The sequence below is a fragment of the Protobothrops mucrosquamatus genome, unplaced genomic scaffold, assembly GCF_001527695.2.
Source record: "Protobothrops mucrosquamatus isolate PMUCROS unplaced genomic scaffold, P.Mucros_1.0 scaffold33, whole genome shotgun sequence".
Lineage (NCBI taxonomy): Eukaryota > Metazoa > Chordata > Lepidosauria > Squamata > Viperidae > Protobothrops > Protobothrops mucrosquamatus.
Genome location: NW_015386417.1, coordinates 2320128 through 2341782, shown reverse-complemented (window position 1 = coordinate 2341782; position 21655 = coordinate 2320128). Strand labels below are relative to the sequence as shown.

Sequence of the window (21655 nt, the reverse complement as noted above, 5' to 3'; positions counted from 1 at the left end):
CAGTGGAGTGCACACCAATCTTACATTTGTCCTGTTTTAATTTAAGACCTGCTCTTCGGAAACGAAGCAAAACAGCCCTTAACCTCTCAGCCAGCATTTGTGGAGAGTCACCTGCGATGAGAACGTCATCAAAATAAGGACACACGCCAGGAATACCCCTCAGGGTGTTTTCCATTACACTCTGAAAAATGCCAGGAGCAACATTCACCCCAAACTGTAACCTCTTCACCTTGAAAGCCCCACGATGGGTGACAATAGTTTGGGCCTCAGCTGCTGCATCATCAACAGGCAGCTGTTGATATGCTTGAGCCAGATCAAGCTTAGCAAATTTTTTTCCCTCCTTGAGAGAAGCCAGAATGTGGCTTACTAGAGGCACAGGATAAGCATGTTGCTGTAGGGCCTTGTTTAGTGTGCACTTGTAGTCAGCACAAATCCGGATGTCCCCGTTTGCCTTTAAAGGCATTACAATGGGGGTTTCCCACGGGCTGGAATCTACAGGCTCTAGAATGCTTTGCTGGAGCAACTTGTCCAGTTCAGCATCAATCTTACTCTTAAGAGCAAATGGTACTCTCCTAGGTTTAACCCTGATGGGCTGTATTGTTGGATCTAGCTTTAGTGAAACTGGAGGTCCTGTGTAGGACCCTAGTTCAGAACTGAACACATCTGCAAACTCCTTGCATACGTCTGCAAGGGTCTCTGTTTGCAACTTATGTAACCCTGTTACTTGTATTCCCAAGGCCTCAAACCAATCGAGTCCAATGAGACTTGTTCGCTCACCCCCCACAACCAACACGTCTAGGGGCCCTGCAAAATTCTTATACTGTATCTTAAGGGTGGCCTCCCCCTTAACGCACACTTTAGAATTTTGGAAATCCGTAAGGACTACATTAGAAGGCCTTAACGAAATTCGCTGGCCACTGCTGCTGCAGATTTTGTGAAATGTGTTGAGGGAAATGATGGATAGGGCAGACCCCGTGTCAAGTTCCATCGACAATGGAACTCCCTGCAATTTCACTTTAAGAGATAGTTTCTTTTTAAGGGGTTTGTGTGTGCCTATTCTTAAAATGTTCCAGCGTGTTGCACAGAACCCCACCCTGTTTTGACTGGGCACCCTGGTACCTTTCAGATTCAATTCTTCCTTTGGTTGTACCTTCTGTCGACCCAGGCAGACCGCAGCGATGTGGCCTTTCTTTCCGCACGCTCGGCAAATGGCGGAATGGAACCGACATTCCGCTCGCTTGTGGCGTCCACTGCATCCGAGGCAATGAAGCTCAGCTGGGCCCTTGTCCTGACGATCTTTGGACCTCCTCCCAGCTGCTTGGTAAAGCTTGTCCACCTCTTCTTCAGGATCTTCTTCCGAATCCTCTCACACGTCTTTCTTGTGGATGGTGGCGGTCTCTGGAGCGCTTCGCTTAGGCCGCATGTTCTTGACCGCCCCACCTGCAGCTTCTTCTGCTGAAACCTCTCGCAGAGCATCATGGAAAGAGACATCTTCCCTGGCGAACAGCCTCTGCTGTAAGTCTGTGTTCCTCAGTCCGCACACAAAACGATCACGCAGTCTTTCCTCTAAGTCCTTGAAATCACACGGTTTAGCTGCTCTTCTCAAAGCCGCAACGTATTCTTTTGCTGATTCCCCAGCTCGCTGATCCCTCTGTTGAAATGTGTGCCTCCAAGCCATGACAGATTGCTTGGGCTGGAAGTGTTCCTTTAAAACTTTCTTCAGATCGGAGTATGACACCGTTTCCAGCGCGGCTGGGGCGATTAGGTTCTCGGCGATCTCAAAGGCGTCTTGCCCACAAACGCACAACATCGTGGCAGCCTTTAAGCCTTCCTCCCTTATCTGGTTTACGCGGAAGTAAGTCTCGACACTTGCAACATAAGATTCCCACCTCTAGGGGTGAGAGATGTCGAATTCCGCTAAATGCCCAACTTTCGCCATGATCGAGGATCAGGGTCTTCTTCAGCTGCACGCACCCTCCAGCGATTTCGTACTGGCAGGATAACGCTGACTTCCACGCCGTTTTCCTCTTCCGGTCTTCTTTGGGTGAGTCTTCAAGCTTCCCTAGCTGTATAGACTGGATCCCACCTTTGTCGCCAGTGTTAAGTCCGGAGAATAATGGCGCTTGAGACGAAGCATTTCTAACAAGTCTTTATTCTCTGCTTCCAATCTACGAACAACCCGAGCAGAGGCACGCAGGCCTCTATTTATACCTTCTGATCCCCGGGCAAATCCAACCAATCACAAGGCGGTCTTTTCCCGCCTTGTGCATGCACGCAAGGCCGGCGCCACTCAGTCTGGTCCCGGGCAGCTTTTGCAAATGCCCGGGACTCTTGCAACGTCCCGAGCCTGCTTTTGCAGGCTCAGGACACAACAATGTGTGTGAGTTCTTATTATTAATAATAATACCTCTGAATTACAAGACTTTGGCTTTATTCTTATTCTTCCCCTCTGCAGTTTGAATATAAAGTATAAAAGACTAAAAAGAGATTTTCGTAGACGTCCCAGCCTTTGAATTACCCAAGGAACCGCTGTCAGGCAAGCTTCCATGTCAGTCGCCTTTCTTTCTTTTCGCTTTGCCTCTTTTTAACCTCACATCCCATTCTGTAAGGGAAGGAAAAAGGCTCACTCACCCTCTCATGAAAGATAGCTTCCATGTTTATGTGTCTCCCACCACCACCATCGGTTTCCACACCACATGGTCCGACCCAGCCAATCAAGCCACGCTCTGGCTGTGGTGCTCTGGCGCTTCATGGCTCCTCCTAGAGGAGGCAGACAGCACCAAAAGGGACCCCGCTTGCACTGTACTGCCAGCGGGACATTTTCAAAAGCAAATGAGGATAGGAAGGGCAACAATAGGAAAAGAACACAACACTGGAAAATTCATCGAAAAAAGGTGCCGGAACACCATTCCGGTGTATTCTATGAGAAAAAAAAGCCCTGCCGGTTCTGTAATAGAAACTTGTAATAGAAACTTGTAATTTCAAACACTGTTTAGGTGGCATAACGTTTGATTTTGAAACTTCATTTCAAGTTAGGTTTGAAGGGGGAATCTTATTCATAACTGATTTAATGAAACATTCACTGTGGTAGAAGATTTTTAATAAAGAAATAACTTTTGTATACTGTCTAGACAGTGTGAAAAAGAACTCTTTCTATGTCTTTTTTTTAAAATTGACAAAAGATAAACCTAAACTGTTTGTTGAATTCTCACAGTCCTTCAGTTGCCATTGGATTAAAGAAATGATACTTTACAAAACAAACAAACTTTAATTTGAAAGTATACTGAACAGAATATATTTTAACTCAGTAACTGTAATAAATTCAGTCGTTTCATATCATGGGTCTGGACAATACATTTTGTTAACAGGCTCTATTTTAAAGTATTAATTTATGAACAGTGTAATTCAAAACTTTGAATTTTAAATATATTGTATCCAATGGGCCAGTTATATTTGTTCATTTAATTCTTGTTTGTCTACAGGAGATTGTGAATCTTTATGTAGAATAACCACATTGTCACTATACAAAGAATTGTCAAATCCAGCAGAGACTTTTTGTGGTCGGTTTCTTCTTCTGTAGAAAATATAGGCTGCGATTCCTGCACCAATGGCTATGAAGGTAATTGGCACAACTACCATCACAGCTTTGCCATGTGCTGTTTGAGGTGCCACTTCTTTCTGCGCTGAAATACCAGAGAGAAGAAAAAGGCATTGAATACAGTTATATTATGATAAAACTCTGACATTTCTTTTTACATTGAGAAAGAAGGCAAGAGAGATTGCATCCTATCTAGTCATCTAATAAAGGCAGAGCCAACAAGAGTCAACTACCAATCCCAAGAATTTACGAACTGTAATTCAGTAAAATGAAGTAACTGTAATGCATTGTCTTTTCCCATTCATTACAGATCCCAAAGCAAATTGATACTTATTGCCTGTGGAAGATAAGTCTTTTGATGTCAAGATCAAGGCTAGGAAATGTGAGTTCTTCCTTAGCAAAAATAATTGCGAATTGCTATGGCTATCACTTTTTGCTAATTATTTATTTGGGAACTGAAAATAATCAAAATTAATTGAACACAATCATAATTATTCAATCACATTAAATGAAGAAGGAAGACTTTCAAGACATGGTTTCAGAAATATCATCCAAGTGATCTCCTCTATTGCAGGGGCAATTAGGAATACAGTTTTGGACTTTGACAGTGTGGAAACAAAAACGCTTAGACATCTAATGAGATTTTATATTATCTTTGACTGGTTTATTTTTTTTAATCTTTCCCCCATGTCTCTCGCTCTCTCTTTCTATTCTGCAACAAAACATGTTAGAAAGCTGTCGATTCATTTTATTTTTTCTAATATATAATGGTAATTTGATGATATATTGTATCTGTAAAAATATAGTGGTTTATGATTGACAGCTATGATATTTGGGTAGCATTTGCCAAAATCTCAAGGTTGTCAAGAATAATATTATTTCTGATACATTCTGAGAAAAAAAAGAAAAAGAAAATGGCAACTGGCAGCCATCTCAGGGATCTTCATGGCTTCCATTCTATTAATATAGGAAAATTACGTAAAACAAAATTTAACTATTGTAACTTAACAATTTAGTGGAGATAAAGGAAGTCTTCATAACAATACTAAATACATTCCGTTGTCATCTAAATCTTTCAATTGACAAAAATATGTTCTTCTATATTTGAACTACTGTATATATTAGAATTTTCACAGCTTCGGAGCTGAACTTTAAAACTTTACTGAACTTTAAAAATAACATTCTTACCTCTTTTAAAATTACTTTCTTACCTGGTATTTCTGTAGGCTTTACAGCTGATTCGTCAATAACTAGAAAATAATCAAATATCTTTTCAGTATGTAACTACTGTATATGCATTACCGCACCCCACAAAGATAGCTATGAAGGATATGCAAGGCAAATTTTAAAAAATGAATTCTCTGAATCACATATGATTCAGCATGTTTTTACAGTGAAACTTTATGAGTCCAGAAGAATTATACACTATAGGATAATGTCAGTTTTTTTTCCAGAAATATTTGAGTTTCCATTAAAAGTTGATATTGTTTGATATGAATCTGAGTTCATGGGATATTCATTAGCTTAATGAAACTTTCTTGACTGTATTTAAAGCATCTTTCAGAAATAATTAAGAATGAAAGTCATATTTTAGTCTGTAGATAGAATATATAACTAAAAATACAAAATGTCAGAAGTAATAACATACAAAGCAATCCAAAGTTTCCTACTTTCGACATTTGTCTAAAATATTATGAAATACACTTTAGGTAGCATTATCCTTGGTTGTTGATATTTTATTCAGTTCTGTGACCTGCAAGTATGGGATCAATTCATTAATGCTATAAAACAGTTGACATAATAATTAAGGGGCAAAAAATGATGCAAAGGAAATTTGTTCATTAAGCTTTTATCAACTGCTAAAAATATAATTATCTATATTAAAATATGATATTCAGTCACTGGTATCAAAAATTAATATATTTTTCAATGTATTCTACTTTTACTCCAACTATTTTATTTCAGATAATAAATTATTTGAAACAGAAATTAAATAAGGAGAAAATGATAGGAAGGAAGGAAGGAAGGAAGGAAGGAAGGAAGGAAGGAAGGAAGGAAGGAAGGAAGGAAGGAAGGAAGGAAGGAAGGAAGGAAGGAAGGAAGGAAGGAAAGAAAACAGATGATGTATTTTATAGTAGATAAATTATAATTAACAATCAAGAAAAATAAGAAAAGATATAAGAAAATTAATAATACCAACAAAAGATGATAACAATAGATCAAGATGAGATCTCTTAAAATATGTTGTTAGAAAAACCTGTTCAAGAAAACTTTTCAAATATCCTTGGATGTATTTAAAAAGTGAATAGATAATGACATGGTAAGAATAATTTCAAAGAATACCATATAGGCAGAAAATAGAGGGACATGAGTATTTTAGGAAACTGTAATTTAATGCAGGGTTCCCCACTTCCAGGTCTTGAGCTGTTTAAAACTGGGGTTTGGAAGTGGTAAGTGAACACGCCAGCCAACACGCCATCCCTACTTGTGTAAGCAGCCAACAAGCGCTTGGGCCCACACGTTCCATTTGCATGAGCGACAGGTACAAATGAAGCTGTGCACACATGAACACTTGCCCTCTGCTCACATGGAACCCTCCCCCCCTCCTGGCTGGTCTGCAAAGTCAGAAAGGTTGGGAAACTCTGATTTAATATCTATTCAGTACACAAATAATATTTTCAATCTAATATTATGATAAAAATCATAATAAGGCTCACTTTTGTTTATTTTACAAATAAATGATTTTGATGAATATTGGCAGTACTCAGGGAACCAAAATCCAGTTTTAGTATTCGTGTAAATGCATCTGTTCCCAAAGGCCTCTTTTTTATCATATTGTTCATCATCTTGATTATTCCAGTTGACAAAAGCGACTTCACTTTTATCTTGCCATAGCCATTCACCTAAAGATAAAAGAAATATATAGCATAATAATTAAAAAGAAAAAGAACTACATTGTAATGAAAAGATATATCCTATGGCTTTTTTTCTTAAAATTTCTTTAAGCTCTGAAAAATTAGCACTCTATAGACACATAGACATAAACAACATCTACATACTGTGCAAAAGAGACAATCAGCAAGCCAAAAAGGGAACAAAAACACCAAACCCTCCTGACCAGCAATCAATACCTAGATGAGCATAGATTAACACCAAGATTAACATCAGACCAACAGTCAAGTAAATAATACCCCAAAGAAGGAACTGCCAAATAAGCTAATAATAAACACCCCAACCAAAAACCTCCAAGACCAGTCCCACCAACGCCGATAGCACAAGTCACTAGAATATAAATTGAGAGCAAACCCCATCCTTGCTAGCACTGATTTTGTTACATATTTTGGGTAATGAAATCTCTGCAAGAAAAAAAAAACAAGTTCAGAGATCCCTCATTTCAACTCTGAACTACAAATAATCTCCTTAATCAATAACCTCTGTTCTGATATTTCTGATTCTGGATGTTCTTTCGAGAACTGGACATTCTTTTCTTCTTCTCTTGCGCTTGATTTGTAATAACAGATCATTATTTCTTTGTTTTGCAATGAGTAAACAACTTTTCATCTAGCAATCCTGCAGCTATTGGCTCTGAGTTGCTCAGCCAACAGTCCTGAGTCCTGCAAACCATTTGTCATGAGATATCTAGGAACTCTACCACTAAATGTGATCCTTTTGATCCAAAGTGATGATTGATCTGGTATGGGTTTCTGTAAATCACATCTTACCATATTCTTTATGGGAGAGACCCTCTTTGTCCAGCATCTCTGATAAGACCTGTCTGGTATGATTGAATATCTGGCATATCTCTCGTCTTCCCCAGAGCTCACAAGCTCCACAACCATATCAAGGCAGTGTTTTACTAGGGGATTATTATTACTAGCTATATAGATAAATATTAGTTAAATAATTACCTTGCTGATTACTATACATGCCTATCCAAAACTCCGTAGATCCAAATATTTCCATTTCTTCCTGTAAAAACTGTAATTCAGCTGAGTCTTTGATTGAAGTCAAGGTACCACCTATGAAACATGAGATGATCAAGGAAACTCATTAACTGGTTCAATCCACAGCCCACCAAAATAGAAGCCATTGCACAAGGCATAACCATTGAGTCATACCCATCACAAGTAATGAGTTCAGGTTTGAATATCTTAAAGAAGCAAATAGTCCTCTGTTTCTAAAACTTATTAGATTTGTACTGCTTAATTTGTTTATGATGACACACCATTGCAGCTTCTCCTTTGGGTATAATGATACAGAAGTTAAACCTGATAATTTAATCAAACATTTTGCAAAAAGAGTATTCTGCACAATGTACAGAACGACAAACTTCTGTTCTAAGTTCTCCAAAGTATTTGAGAAGTCCCACCCCAAAGAGAAAGAACAAAGAAAACTAAGTATTCTAAAGTAGTTGATATTTCAAAATATTCTATATTTATAAGTTGCTTTAAAAGGATTAGAATTATTGCTTTCTGATATCATATATGCAATTCTTTTTAAAAAAGAAGATATTAAAATAAATTCACTTATATCATATGCAATTTGAAGAGCACATGTGTCATTATCTATAGAAACAAAACAAAATTATAGCAAACAATAAAAGATAAGTACCCAGGCACACTCTGTGTTTTGCTTGAAGGCTCAACACAGATGTGTCATAGAGTCATAGTATCAAAGAGCTAGAACAGACCTTAGAGGTCTTCAGGTCCAATCTCCTGCCCAAAGCATTATACCACTCTGGACAAAAAATGTCTAATCTCCAGTAATGGAGCACCCTAAACTTGGGAGGCAAGCTGTTCCAATGGTTAATTGCTCTCACTTTTCTAAGTGACTGGAGGGGGGACTGGAAGCTAAAGCATATAAGAAACGGTTGCTGGAATTGGGTATGTCTAGTTTAATGAAGAGAAAGACGAGGGGGGACATGATAGCAGTGTTCCAGTATCTCAGGGGGTGCCACAAAGAAGAGGGAGTCAAGCTATTTTCCAAAGTGCCTGAACAGGACAAAAAGCAATGGATGGAAACTACCAAAGAGAGAAGCAACCTAGAACTAAGGAGAAACTTCCTGACAGTTAGAACAATTAACCAGTGGAACAACCTGCCTCCAGAAGCGGTGAATGCTCCAACACTGGAAGTTTTTAAGAAGAGACTGGACAGCCATTTGTCTGAAATGGTATAGAGTTTCCTGCCTGAGCAGGGGGGTTGGACCAGATGACCTCCAAGGTCCCTTCCAACTTTATTATTATTATTATGGATCATCACACAGTCAGCCAGATGTTCAGACTGGATTTGGCATTTTGTCTACCTATCGAGTCCTTACCAAGGACCTGGGATAGGCAGATGTGGATGTTTGATGGTATTACAGATATCGTCGCAGGATGGAAGCAGTTCTTAGTAAGGCCACCTTTTGTAATTGACTAATAGCGAATTTGTCAATGCCAATGGTGTTCAAGTGGTGCTCCAGTTGTTTTGGGATTGCACCCAAGGCGCCTATTATTATTGGTACTACCCTTGCTTGCTTTTGCTACAGTCTTTCTATTTCTATTTGTAGATCTTTGTATTTTGTTATCTTCTCCAGTTCTTTCTCATCTATTCTGCTGTCTCCAGGCACTGCCACATCCACTATCCAGACTTTTTTGTCTTTCTTATTGACAATTGTTAAGTCCGGGGTGTTATGTTGCTTAACAATTGTCGATAAGAAAGACAAAAAAGTCTGGATAGTGGACGTGGCAGTGCCTGGAGACAGCAAAATAGTCGAGAAAGAACTGGAGAAGATAACAAAATACAAATTATTATTATTATTATTATTATTATTAGTAGTAGTAGTAGTAGTAGTAGTAGTAGTAGTAGTAGTGGGATCTTTATTTAACAAGCTTCCACTCATCACTTCTAGTCCTAACATTAGGTGCTTTGAAGAATAAGCCAACCCCTTCATCTCTGAAACTGCCCCACAAGTACTGGAAGACAGCTGTCATATCACCCCTTATCTTTCTCTTTGTTGGGCTAGGCATATCTATTTCCTTTAACTGTCCATCCAGGTTAATGTTAACCTTTAAGGTTAAGTTTAATGTTGTATCAAGGTCTTCTTGAGCTCAGCTAAGTCTATGTGAATGTATCCAGAAGATAATCCTACCAGGGCAGCTAGTAAGATAAAGCCACTGCCACTTTGCTTTCTGAGCTGTCATGTGCCAATGTCTTCTAGGCATGTCCAGACATATTGAAGGCCCTTAAACAACCATGCCAAGTCTCAAGTGATTACACCTGCTATGTGGCTTAAAGGAATGAATCTAGTGGCTAATGCTAAATAACTTTTCATCCCACCAGAGGATTTTGCTCAATGAAAACCTTCCTTTTAGTAATTATTTTCAGTAGATGTGAAAAATAAAAAGATATTTATTTATCTTTGCATTATATTCATTCTATAAGGTATTTTCCTACATTATCAGTCTGTTCTTTCAAGAACTTCATGTGGAATATAATATGATAAAAATTGGAGAGGATGGCTGAATTTGACACAGATTTGTGTATACAAAATCACTGTAATATAAATACTGTAAATATAGACCCTAAGGATGAAAAAGTACTGTTATTATTATGTAGCTCAAAATGATGCTAACCTGTCTGAGTACACTTCAGGGCTGCTGATGGCCAAGATTCTCTTGAAAGGTAAAATTTATAGCAATGATCTCCAAAAGGAATCCAAGGTTCATGTCTTTTTTGGGAGGTTTGGCATTTTCCTGCCGATTGTGGCCTTTCAGTTGGGACTATTCCTGATATGAAACAAATAGGTTTTCATTATAAAAAAAAATCCATACATCAGCAACTAGCCACTCACAAAATTATTACAAATATTATTAACAATAACTAGCAATATTAATAAATAAGCAATAACTACAATGAAATAATACAGTAAGGTATAACATAAATTTGTCATTTTCTGATTGAAAATTATTAGATCTACTATTTTAAAAAATTAGCTTATCACTTTGTTGATGCATGCCATTTTATAGTAATTTGGCATGAACTGTTAAATTAAAATATAAACTCTATTAAAATAGACATATTTACTTACCATTGTATCTTTCACAAACAGAGAAGTATTTTTCACTGCAATTTCCTGTTTTCCAATAACCATCAATGCTTAAATAGACACAGGCTGTTTTATGCATTGGTTCCTCAGCAGCCCAGTTAGTGTATGCCAGCCTCCAGTTACTTACCCACTTGTACACACCATTACTCTAAAACCAAAGTGCATAATTACAGGAAATGCAAGGAAAAGTATTTTTCATTTAATTTCACTATAGCTAGTCCTCACTTAAAAACTTTAACTGGGACAGGGGTTTTACATTGCTAAATAAAGCACTCATTAGGTGAAAATCATGTGAAGTATTAGTATTAGTACCACTTTATAATGCCTTGATAAGATCACACTTGGAATATTGCACCCAGTTTTGGTTACCACGATGCAAAAAAGATGTTGAGGGCCTAGAAAAGTGCAGAGAAGAGCAACAAAGATGATCTGGGGACTTGAGACTAAAACATATAAAGAACGGCTGCTGGAATCGTCTATGTCTAGTTTAATGAAAATAAGGACTAGGAGTGGCATGTGTTCTGATATATGAGGGGCTGCCACAAACAAGGAGGGATCAACCTATTCGCCAAGGCACCTAAAGGCAGGACAAGAAGCAACGGATGGAAACTAATCAAGGAGAGAAGCAACCTAGAACTAAGGAGAAACTTCCTGACAGTTAGAACAATTAACCAGTGGAACAACCTGCCTCCAGAAGCGGTGAATGCTCCAACACTGGAAGTTTTTAAGAAGAGACTGCACAACCATTTGTCTGAAATGGTATAGGATTTCCTGCCTGAGCAGGGGTTGGAATAGAAGACCTCCAAGGTCCCTTCCAATATCGTTATTATTGTTGTTGTTGTTTTATAAATTATATAAATTATAATTTAATAATTATAGATTGTTTTCAAATGCATTCTTCCAATGGGGTAATGAGGCTAATCCATGTTATGTCAGGTGCCTCATTTAGTGACTGTTGGCACTTCGAGACCGCCTCCTGCCGCAGATTACCTCCCATCGACCTGTACGCTCCCAGAGAGTGGGTCTCCTCAGGGTGCCGTCGGCCAGACAGTGCCGGCTGGCGACCCCAAGGGGGAGGGCCTTCTCTGTGGGAGCTCCCACCCTCTGGAATGAACTGCCCCCAGAGATCAGGGTTATCCCTGATCTCCCTTCCTTTCGCCGCGCCCTCAAGACTTGGTTATTCCAGCTCGCAGGACTGGCCTAGGGTAATTTTTAGAGGGGTTTTAATCAATATTTTAAATTGGACAATCTTTAATATTTCTTTTAAATTAATTTTAAACCTGTATTGTTATTTATGTATTTTAATTGATTGTCAGCCGCCCTGAGTCCTACGAGGAGAAGGGCGGGATATAAATCTAAATAATAAATAAATAAATAAATAAAACTTTATCAATAATCTTTGCATTTACAACCTTTGCAGATCAGTAAAAACAAAGGAAAGCGGAAGAAAGATCATGAGCGGAGCTGCAGTTTCATTTAGTGGCCTCTTTATTTAACAATAAAGTTGCTAGTCCCAAATATGGCTGCTAAACAAGGAACACAAGGGACCACTTGTCTTGAGTTCCTTATCTATGTGACAATGTTTCCAATGTATACAATTTTAAATATAGGACTTCATTGTGAACGTGTAGATTCTGTTCTTACCTCTTTGCTGCTTAGTCCAATCCATACAGTCTCCTTATATTTGAGCACCTGCAGCCATATGAATGATTCTGCATAGGGGTCTACAATGCTGGCAAGTTTTGAATTTTCAGATTCACATTTCTTCCTTGCTTCTTCCCAGGTCATCTTGGGACTAACCATAGAATAGCTGCTATTTCCATAACTGATAAAGTGAGATGCTGGAATTGTTGGTTCAAAGTAAGGCGATGGACCTATTTTTTAATATATATATATTTATATATACATATATATCAGTCAAGACTGCACTCAGTTCTAAAAATGAATACTGCTTTTATTTGATTCTGAAAAACCTTAATATTTAATTTCTATCTTTTCTTAGAATATCCTCTCAGTTCCACACCACGACAATACTTCATACAAAGTCAAGAGCACATTAAACAAATAGGTACAGTGAATCACTTTAAGGAGACCTTCTTGAGGTATAATATTGCATGTATATCTTTATTTAGCCCAAATGTGTGAATTCATGAACTCAAGACATCGGTTAAATACTGGTACCAGTAAAATTATAAACTTATATATTCAGGCTATTAGAAATTTCAGTCTAGATATTCGTTTCAAAAACAATAGCAGGAGACAGCTTTGTGTGTGTGTGTGTGAAATTACATTTGGCCTTTTGGCCAAATAACTAATTCAATGCTACTAAAAGCCTTTATATTGGGCTTCAGATATTATGTTTATTGGTTCACTTTATTTAAATACTTCCTGAATTTGATGGTACTGTTATTTAAGTTTACAATTTCCTTCACAATGTACTTTCTTGATTAGCATATCTGGCTTGTTGCAATCTTATTTGGCTCAAACATGTTTGTTCACCTAAGTTTTTCTTTTTATATGTATAATTTTTATTGAAACTTTTTAAAAAGATGATAAAATCTAACACAAACTAACATAATTAGAGAAGAAGAAATAAAAGGAAAGAAATCAAGCAAAAATGAAAATTTAAGAAAAGAAAAAGAAAAAAGTTGAAGAAAACTAGGAAAGAATATAAAGAAACAGATTCCAATGTTCTTCATACCAATTATAACTATATATATCAGTGATGGCGAACCTTTTAGAGACCGAGTGCCCAAACTGCAACCCCAAACCCACTTATGCATTGTCGGGTGCCGGGTGCGTGTGGCCCATTGGGTGGGTGTGGCCCATTGGGTGGGTGTGGCCCATTGGGTGGGTGTGGCCCATTGGGTGGGCGTGGCTGCGATGGTAACGGCAGACTGGGTGGAACTAAAAAGTTAAATCAATCAATTCCAACTTTGCAAGATCTTTTTTTTCCTGCGAGAAGTTGAAATTGACTCATTGATTGAACCTTTTTTTTTTTTTTGCACACAGTGGCGGAGGCCTAAAGCAAAAAGGTTTTATAAACCCAGCTGAAGGCCTAGGACTGGGGCAACGGCGCGCGTGCCCACAGAGAGGGTTCTGCGTGCCGCCTTTGGCACCCGTGCCATAGGTTCGCCACCACTGACATATATCTATGCTTATATATGCTTAACCTCTCTGTCTACATAAAGTTGTATCATTGATCCTTTCTAGAACCTATTCTATCTAATCATCAAACTCATAGCTCACAAATTCACTTTTTTCAAATTCTGATACTAAGCTGTAGAAGATAATCTAAATCGTAGTTCCAGCTTTGTAAGTGGTGGGGGGAGTGGATGGTTTGTACAAGCGGCTGGCAAGTGGGTCATGTGCAGGTCCATTTGTGCGAGCAGCATCTACACATGCCTGTCGCTTATGCAAATGGAGTGCATGCGCTTGCCCACTGCTCGTGCAAGATACCTGTGCACCCGCACAAATTTATCATATGTTTCTGCAGCCCAGTTGTAAACCCGTCATGGCACACTAGTGGGCCACAGCCTACAGGTTGGGGACTCCTGATCTAAATTACATGTCCTTATTCTCTGAAACTGAATTATTATCCAAGACTTCTATAAACTTACCAGTATTTTTTTGGCAGATGTAGCTCCTCTGAGAAGAACAGGATCCAACTCTCCAATATCCTGCAAGCCTTTCAGGTTTTCTCATCATAAAAACGCAGTCACCCTACAATATTTAGGCATAACAAGAAAGCCAAATACAATCACTGGTATCATGATTGGAACAGTCTTTCTGGAATCCTTCCTTTATAATCTCAAAAGAAAAAAAAATGTGGTTTTTTTGTTTCTGGAAACTAAATAAGATGATCACCATATGACTAGCTGTCATTTGTCATTGTGTCCTATAGAGTCTAGCAAAGAAGCATCCTGAAGCATATACAATAGAAGCATACTGAGCCTCTATCATTGGATGAAATCTTTTATTTGAAGGAAGATGCTGCCACAGGCTATAGTGTGAATCTGAAGACTGTAGCAAGCTTTTTGTATCATACATTCTAAACTTGACAGGGTCATTTCTTCTTCATAATTATTTTAATTTTATATATTTTTATTTCTATAGATTTTTTATTTTAAATTTCATTATACTGAGTCTTTTTTTCTTTAAGTGAGTGTTACCAATAATAAAATTCTTCCAAAAATAATAATATGCATGGCATATTTTTCATCTATATATATAGAGATAGGAATAATACTGATTTTTTTCAGTATTGTATCACCCTCTATTGATGAGAAAGCACAACAGACTTAATTTAACAAACAGAAAAGATCTGAAATATCACCTTAAAAGGTAGGTCTCAAAGACCTCTTATTTTAAGTTTAAGGTATTCATTTTACCTCTGAAAATCCCATAGAAAGTTTCAGACAGGGTGCTCCTAAGCTACCTAAGGCAAGCTAAACACTTGTGGTGAACACAAGTTTAGTGTACACAGTTGAAGGAAAGTTGGGTCGGAGGGAGTTAAATCTGAAACTTGATACATTCTCCTAGTGAAACTCTTATCCCATTGGCAATTTAAAAGAAAAAGATAGAAAGGAAAATTCTCTTTTGAAAGCAACTTTGCAATTCTAACTACTTAGTTTAATTAATGTGTTTTGATGCTCAGATTGAATTCTGAACTCAAATTACCTTTTCCCCAATAAGGGCTCTTTATAATCTCTTCACAATCATAATGCTTGTTCTAGATCTGGTTTATTCATTTATTTATTCATTTATTAAATTTATATATATATTGTATCATTGCAGGAATTCAGGATCAAGGACATTAACCACACATTTGTGGGGAAATAGAACAGAAAAACCCCCAACAAATTGGACTTACATTGTATGAACGAGGTGACCCTTTAGCCCAGTTTGTGAAATAGACTCCACTTCCATCAGTCCAGAGGAAACTTCCCCATGAATTTGTGTCAGTAAATCCAATCCAAGTATTACCAGTCGCATTTTTTAATTGCAATGTGAGAAAAGCTGACGGGGGAATGCGTACAGATATATTTTACAATGAAGTATTGTCAGACCCATCACCAATTATATTTTGTTCCAACTTTTTAAAAATTTACTTAGATAATATTGGATTTTAAAAAGTATCTCAGTGTACCAGGCCAAACTCTGCTCACATACAATATTTATGACAGCCATTTCTATATTCCCATCATACGAACATTCTATCATCTATAAAGCCTTTCATAGCATGGGGCGTGGCTATCTGTGGGACCGCCTATATCTAATTGTTTCTGCCTGCCAGGTACATTCTTGCAAAAGGATTCCTTCCTTTTGGATAATGGAAGGTACCAAGACCATTAACAGAAGAAAAGATGCACAATTTTGTCCTTTGTTTTAAGCTGCTGCCATAAATTGGGTTATCCAGACTGTAGCCTCTATCTCATGTTCCTGATGAGTAGTCAAGAGCCACACTCATTGCTGTTGGTTGGCAGTATTTGGGGGTAAGAGTTGCTCACATGCTGATTAGCTAAACTATAGGATCAGTAAAAAATTTCTTCTGATTAGTTAGCAAGTCACCGGATATCTTTAGAAGAGTCACTAACTTTATTGCAATTGCTATTGCCAGCAGACACCCATATTTTTTTTTATAAACTTGGCATTTTAGCTATGTTGGTCTTGTTATGGTTGCTCACTTTATCAGATTCTGGGTGGCTTGCCAAATCCACCAAAAAAGTAAAAACAGCACAGCACAGCACATGAAATAGCACAGACATGTCCAATCAAATCAATGAACAGTAGCAATAACATGAAACCTGGTGCTGATTGTCACCTTTAATTGTTCATGGCTTGGGACCAGGTAATCTGAGGGACTGTCTCTTGCCGGTCATATCCACCCAACCCACTAAAGCGGGAAGACAGGCAAAGTTACAGGTCACCTGTCCTAAGGAGGTATATCTGGCAGCACCCAGAAGAAGGACCTTCTCCATAGTGGCTGCCTCCCTCTGGAACATCATCCCTTCGGAAATTAAACTGGCCCTCATTCTGATATTTTTTCATAAAGCCCTGAAGATGTGGTTTTGCCAGTGGGCCTGGGGAACTCAGAGTGGGATGGAGCCCATTAAATGGCTGATTTGAGTATGTGTTGTCACTGGGGGGGGATTGTTATTTTATTTTATTATTTTTATTTTTTATACATTGTGTTTTTATTGTCCGTAAGCCACTTAGAGTCACTGTGAGCAAGTAGGTGGATTAATACATTAATAAATTAATATCTTTTAGCTCCTCCCAAGTGGCAAAAGTTTGTATAAACTGGAGGTTAAGAAATAAGATTGGGCATAGTAATTGCTATAATAGTAACTCAAGATGAGATTCCTGGATTTTAAAAGAAATGTTACTAGTCAATGTGGTTTAGAGAAGAGACTGTACCTTGAACAGCTTTGTTTGGTATACTAGCCAGGTTTCCTTCTAGATTTCTGCAGTGATCCCGTGCAGCGCTCCAGTTTTTCTTCTCCTCTTCTCTGAAGCCAAATATTTGGAAGCACTAGAAGGATAAGAAGGGATTAATTAATTCCTTCATTAATTGATTAATTAATCAAGGAAGGATTAATTAAATAAAGGAATAGAAACAACCAATATATAATCATATATTGACAAATGAAATCAGAATTTTTAACAGAACTTAGAAAGTAATTCGGTACTAATAAAATTAAATTCCCCGCTTTCATTTGGGAAAAATATAAACAATAATAAAAGTTAGCATGTTTGACTTAATTATATGGATTCCTATCTGCTCTTTGTGACGTAATTGACTTCTTAATATTTTTCTATTAATGATAATTATACAGCCAGGTTTGTCCCTGCTATCCTAGTTCTGGTAATACCAGGAGAAAGAGACTAATGAAAAAAGAAAGTGTCTGAATCTTTCAAAATCTTGGTGGCATTTGAGATAAAGTTCAACGAAGCAAGATTTCAAATGACATTTCTTATGAATAGGTACCTCAAAACTGTAAGTTACAGCAAGACCTCAATTTATAATCTGTCACTTAGTCACTGTTCAAAGTTACAAGAGATCTCCAAAAAGGTAATTATGAACTGAATTTAAAGTTTTGATGGCTGCCTCCCTCTCACAATATATCACATGTGATCACATTTTGGGCATTTGGCAATAAGTCCACACTTATAGATATTTGAAATGTCCCATAGTCATATGACCACAATTTATTACTTTTTTTTTGCTGAAAACTGATGTTTGCTTCTGTTTTCCGTGAAAAAAACTTGCCTATTGAAGACAGTGAGTTAATTTAATGACAATGGCATTTGCTTAATGATAGCTGCATTCACTGTATGACTGTCACATTTACTAAACGACTGCTGTATTAAAAAAAGTTAGTCACATGATCACCCACTTAATGATCAGCATGACTTATGATGGTAATTGATGGTTCAATTATGGTTGAGGAATACTAATAATAAATATTAATAAAAGTAGTAGGGAAAAATGAAGTGAAAACATATTTAAAATTCCATTTACATTTATGGAAGTAAGAGCAAAAATGGCATTTACCTGAAGTGTTAAATCTATTTCTAAGAAACATGGCTCTTTTTGTACTGGTGACTTTCATATTTTTCATTTTTATTGTTACAGGTATTTCTTTTTTGTGGCATTGTTACTCTGTTCAAATATTGTACCTAATAAAATAGATGTGATGTAGCACCATGAAGAAATATTTCTTTAAACTTCCTATGTTCACTGAGAGGTCTATTGCTATAGACAATATCAGCTATAGGTGATATCCATGTATTTAGCATACATATAGGTAGTCCTCGACTTACAATAGTTCATTTAATGACCGTTCAAAGTTACAACGGCACTGAAAAAAGTGACTTATGACCATTTTTCACACTTATGACCGTTGTAGTAATCCCATGGTCACATGATTTACATTTGGATGCTTGATAACTGACTCACATTTATGATGGTTGCAGTGTCCCAGGCTCAAGTGATCTTCTTTTGCGGACTTTTGACAAGCAAAGTCAGTGGGAAAACGAGATTCACCTAACAACAGTGTTACTATTTTAAAAATTGCAATGATTCACTTAACAAATGTGGCAAGGAAAGTCATAAAATGGAGCAAAACTCACTTAACAAACTTAGCAACATAAATTTTGGGCTCAATTGTGGTCATAACTTGAGGACTAGCTGGATTGCCTCTATGATGTTTGAACAGGGATATTATCTCAAAATATTTAAATTAGCTACATCTGTTACCTTGTCATTAAACCAAAGCCAGCCTTCACTGCACCCTTTTGGAGTTGCAGGTAATGTGGGTGCCGCAGTTGTACGGACGGAGCTATTGTATCTCTCGCAGATGAAGCTTTTCTTAGCACCACAGTTTATATCATTCCATGCACCTGGTCAAAGAAGTTATGTTGTCAGCTGAGAAGATTAAATTATTCTTAAAGTAAATAGCAACAGTTCATATATATGTTGCAATTGAAATAATGAAGATGAGAACAATAATGGAAAGTGCAACAGTACATACTAGAATCCTGCCATATTTGTGAAACAATACAGGTAATCCTCACTTACTACCATCCAATCAGTAAGTATTCAAAAATTGCAATGGCATTGAAAAAGAAGATTTAGGACCAGTCCTCAAAGTTGCAGCCATTGCTACATTTCCACAGTCACATGATTGTAATTCAGGAACAGGGCAATTGACACACATTTAAGACTGTTTCAGTGTCCCATGGTCATGTAATTGTCATTTGTGACTTTCCCAAGCAGCATTCGATAAGCAAAATCAATGGGAAAGATGGCAGAAACCTGCAAGTCACACACATGACATTCTGCTTAATGACTGCAGGTAATTTGCTGAACAAGTGCAGCTGGAACCACCACGGTATGTCAGGTGCGGTCATGTGTCTTTCACTTTATGACTTTGTCACTTAGTGATGGAGTTGCCAGTCCCAATTGTGGACAATAAGTGAGGACTACTGCATTCTTATTTTTGTAGTCTGTATGTTAATAATTCCAAAATATGGTTCTATAGAAGAGATGGATAGGTGATTGTCTGTCTGTTTTGGAATGCAATTGCCTTAATTCCTGACCCTTAGCAAGACTATTTGGGGTCTATGAGAATTACAAATTGGAAATTGGTTTTCCCTGGGGAAGTATGATACAGTAACTAAGCAAAATAGAGTTGGATCTACATATGAAATTTTAAATTCTTGGTTGGAAAATATGCTATAATGTTACAAAATATTTTGTTAAAGGTAAATATTTACATCACAATGTAAAACATGTTAATTAGAGTTACAAAATTAATGATAGGACCTATAATAATGTGTGCCAGTTAGCCCAAGTTAAACAATGCTGTGCCTTATCCTGAACATATACATACATAAAACTGTTAAAACATGAAGGTTTTTATTTTACTTGCCTGAATAATAATACATAACTACACAGTTTTCATCATCATTTGCAAAGTTGGGTTCACCAGAGGACCAGGCTTCATATGTCACTGGAGTTCCATCCAGCCAGCTGAAGAAAAATATTTGACAGTCATTTACATTGCATAAATTTATTAATCTGACATTTGTTTTTATTCCTTTTTTTGTCAAAGAAACATCAGGATGAGAAAAAAAATTGACTTTTCCTGTGGAAAGCCTGCAGAAAGTTTGGAAATGGTGATCACATGACCAAAGGATTCTACAAGTCATAAGCTGCTTGCCAGTTGCTGCCCACATTTTGTTTACGTGATCATGGAGATGCTACCATGGCCAGAAATTTGTAGACCAATTGAGAGTCCCTTCACTCAGTGCCACTCTAATTTTGAACAGTCATTGAACAAAGGATCGAAATAGATAAAAGCGTACCAGATTGTCAGTTATCTAAACTTAAAAAAGAAAGAAATTCTGGGACTCTAATACAGGTGGTCCTTGATTTACAACAATTCATTTAATAACCACTCAAAGTTACAACGGCATTGAAAAAAGTGATTTATGACTATTTTTTAAACTCATATCCATTGTAGCACCCCCATGGCCACATGATCAAAATTCAGATGCTTGGCAATTGACTCATATTTATGACAGTTGTGGTGTCCTGTAGTGTCATGTGGGATCCTTTTGTAATCCTTCTTTCAAGCAAGGTCAATGGGAAAGCCATATTCACTTAACAACCCAAGTTACTAATTTAACAATTGCAATGATTCACTTAATGAGACAAGAAAAGCTGTAAAATTGGGCAAAATTCACTTAACAACTGTCTCACTTAGCAACAGAAATTTTGGACTCACTTGTGATTGTAGCCTAATAATATTCAAAACATTGAAATAGTACATGGCAACATTCATTGTTGCATAGAGTTAAATGTCTGTGCTTGGATTTTTTTTATTATAAAATCTCTAATGGTATGTTGAGAGGTTGAGAGAAATTCACAGCCTGCCTACTTGCACATTCCTTGGTGAACTGTTTCCCTGCTGGCTCATAGAAGGGTTATTAATAAACACTGAAAAAGTATTTATCTTAAGACAACGACCCCCACCCTTTTGGATTCCAGGGACCGGTTCTGTGGAGACAGGTTTTTCCACCCACCGGAGGGGAGGCGGTTTCGTGTGCAGCTTTTATCATGCAGATGGGGCTTCGCTTGTTTGCACAGTCCAGTTTCTGGCACACTGCAGACTGGTGCTGGTCCATGGACAGGGGTTTGGTACCCTTGTCTTAAGCAGTGAGGGATAGATTGACTTCCAAAGTGAAAGCATTACAATGAAATCTGAGTTTTTTTTTTCATTTTATTGCTTTCCCTTTCAGTAAATCTTGTTAAAGAAAATCATGGCAAAATCTTGGCAAGTTTTTTGCAAGAGCTTAACAAATCTTTCTTATTTATATTTATTCCACTTTATTATTACAAATAATTTAAAAACAGAATTATATTGCATACTGCAGAAATTGTTAATCTGTTATATATATCT

General features: G+C 37.3%; 1 protein-coding gene across 1 annotated transcript in view; it reads right to left on the bottom strand.

Moving 5' to 3' along the window:
• Positions 1–3447: 3447 nt before the first annotated feature.
• The window catches only part of LOC107283311 (macrophage mannose receptor 1-like), a 44489-nt gene continuing 26281 nt past the window's right edge, over positions 3448–21655 (bottom strand). The window contains exons 18-29 of the mRNA XM_029283184.1: positions 20123–20223; positions 18949–19091; positions 17106–17220; positions 15559–15704; positions 14306–14408; positions 12330–12559; positions 10668–10833; positions 10213–10365; positions 7507–7617; positions 6316–6501; positions 4810–4848; positions 3448–3683 (exon numbers count right to left, since the gene is read on the bottom strand). Coding sequence (XP_029139017.1) covers positions 3448–3683; positions 4810–4848; positions 6316–6501; positions 7507–7617; positions 10213–10365; positions 10668–10833; positions 12330–12559; positions 14306–14408; positions 15559–15704; positions 17106–17220; positions 18949–19091; positions 20123–20223 — 1729 coding nt within the window. The remainder of the gene's footprint in view (positions 3684–4809; positions 4849–6315; positions 6502–7506; positions 7618–10212; positions 10366–10667; positions 10834–12329; positions 12560–14305; positions 14409–15558; positions 15705–17105; positions 17221–18948; positions 19092–20122; positions 20224–21655) is intronic.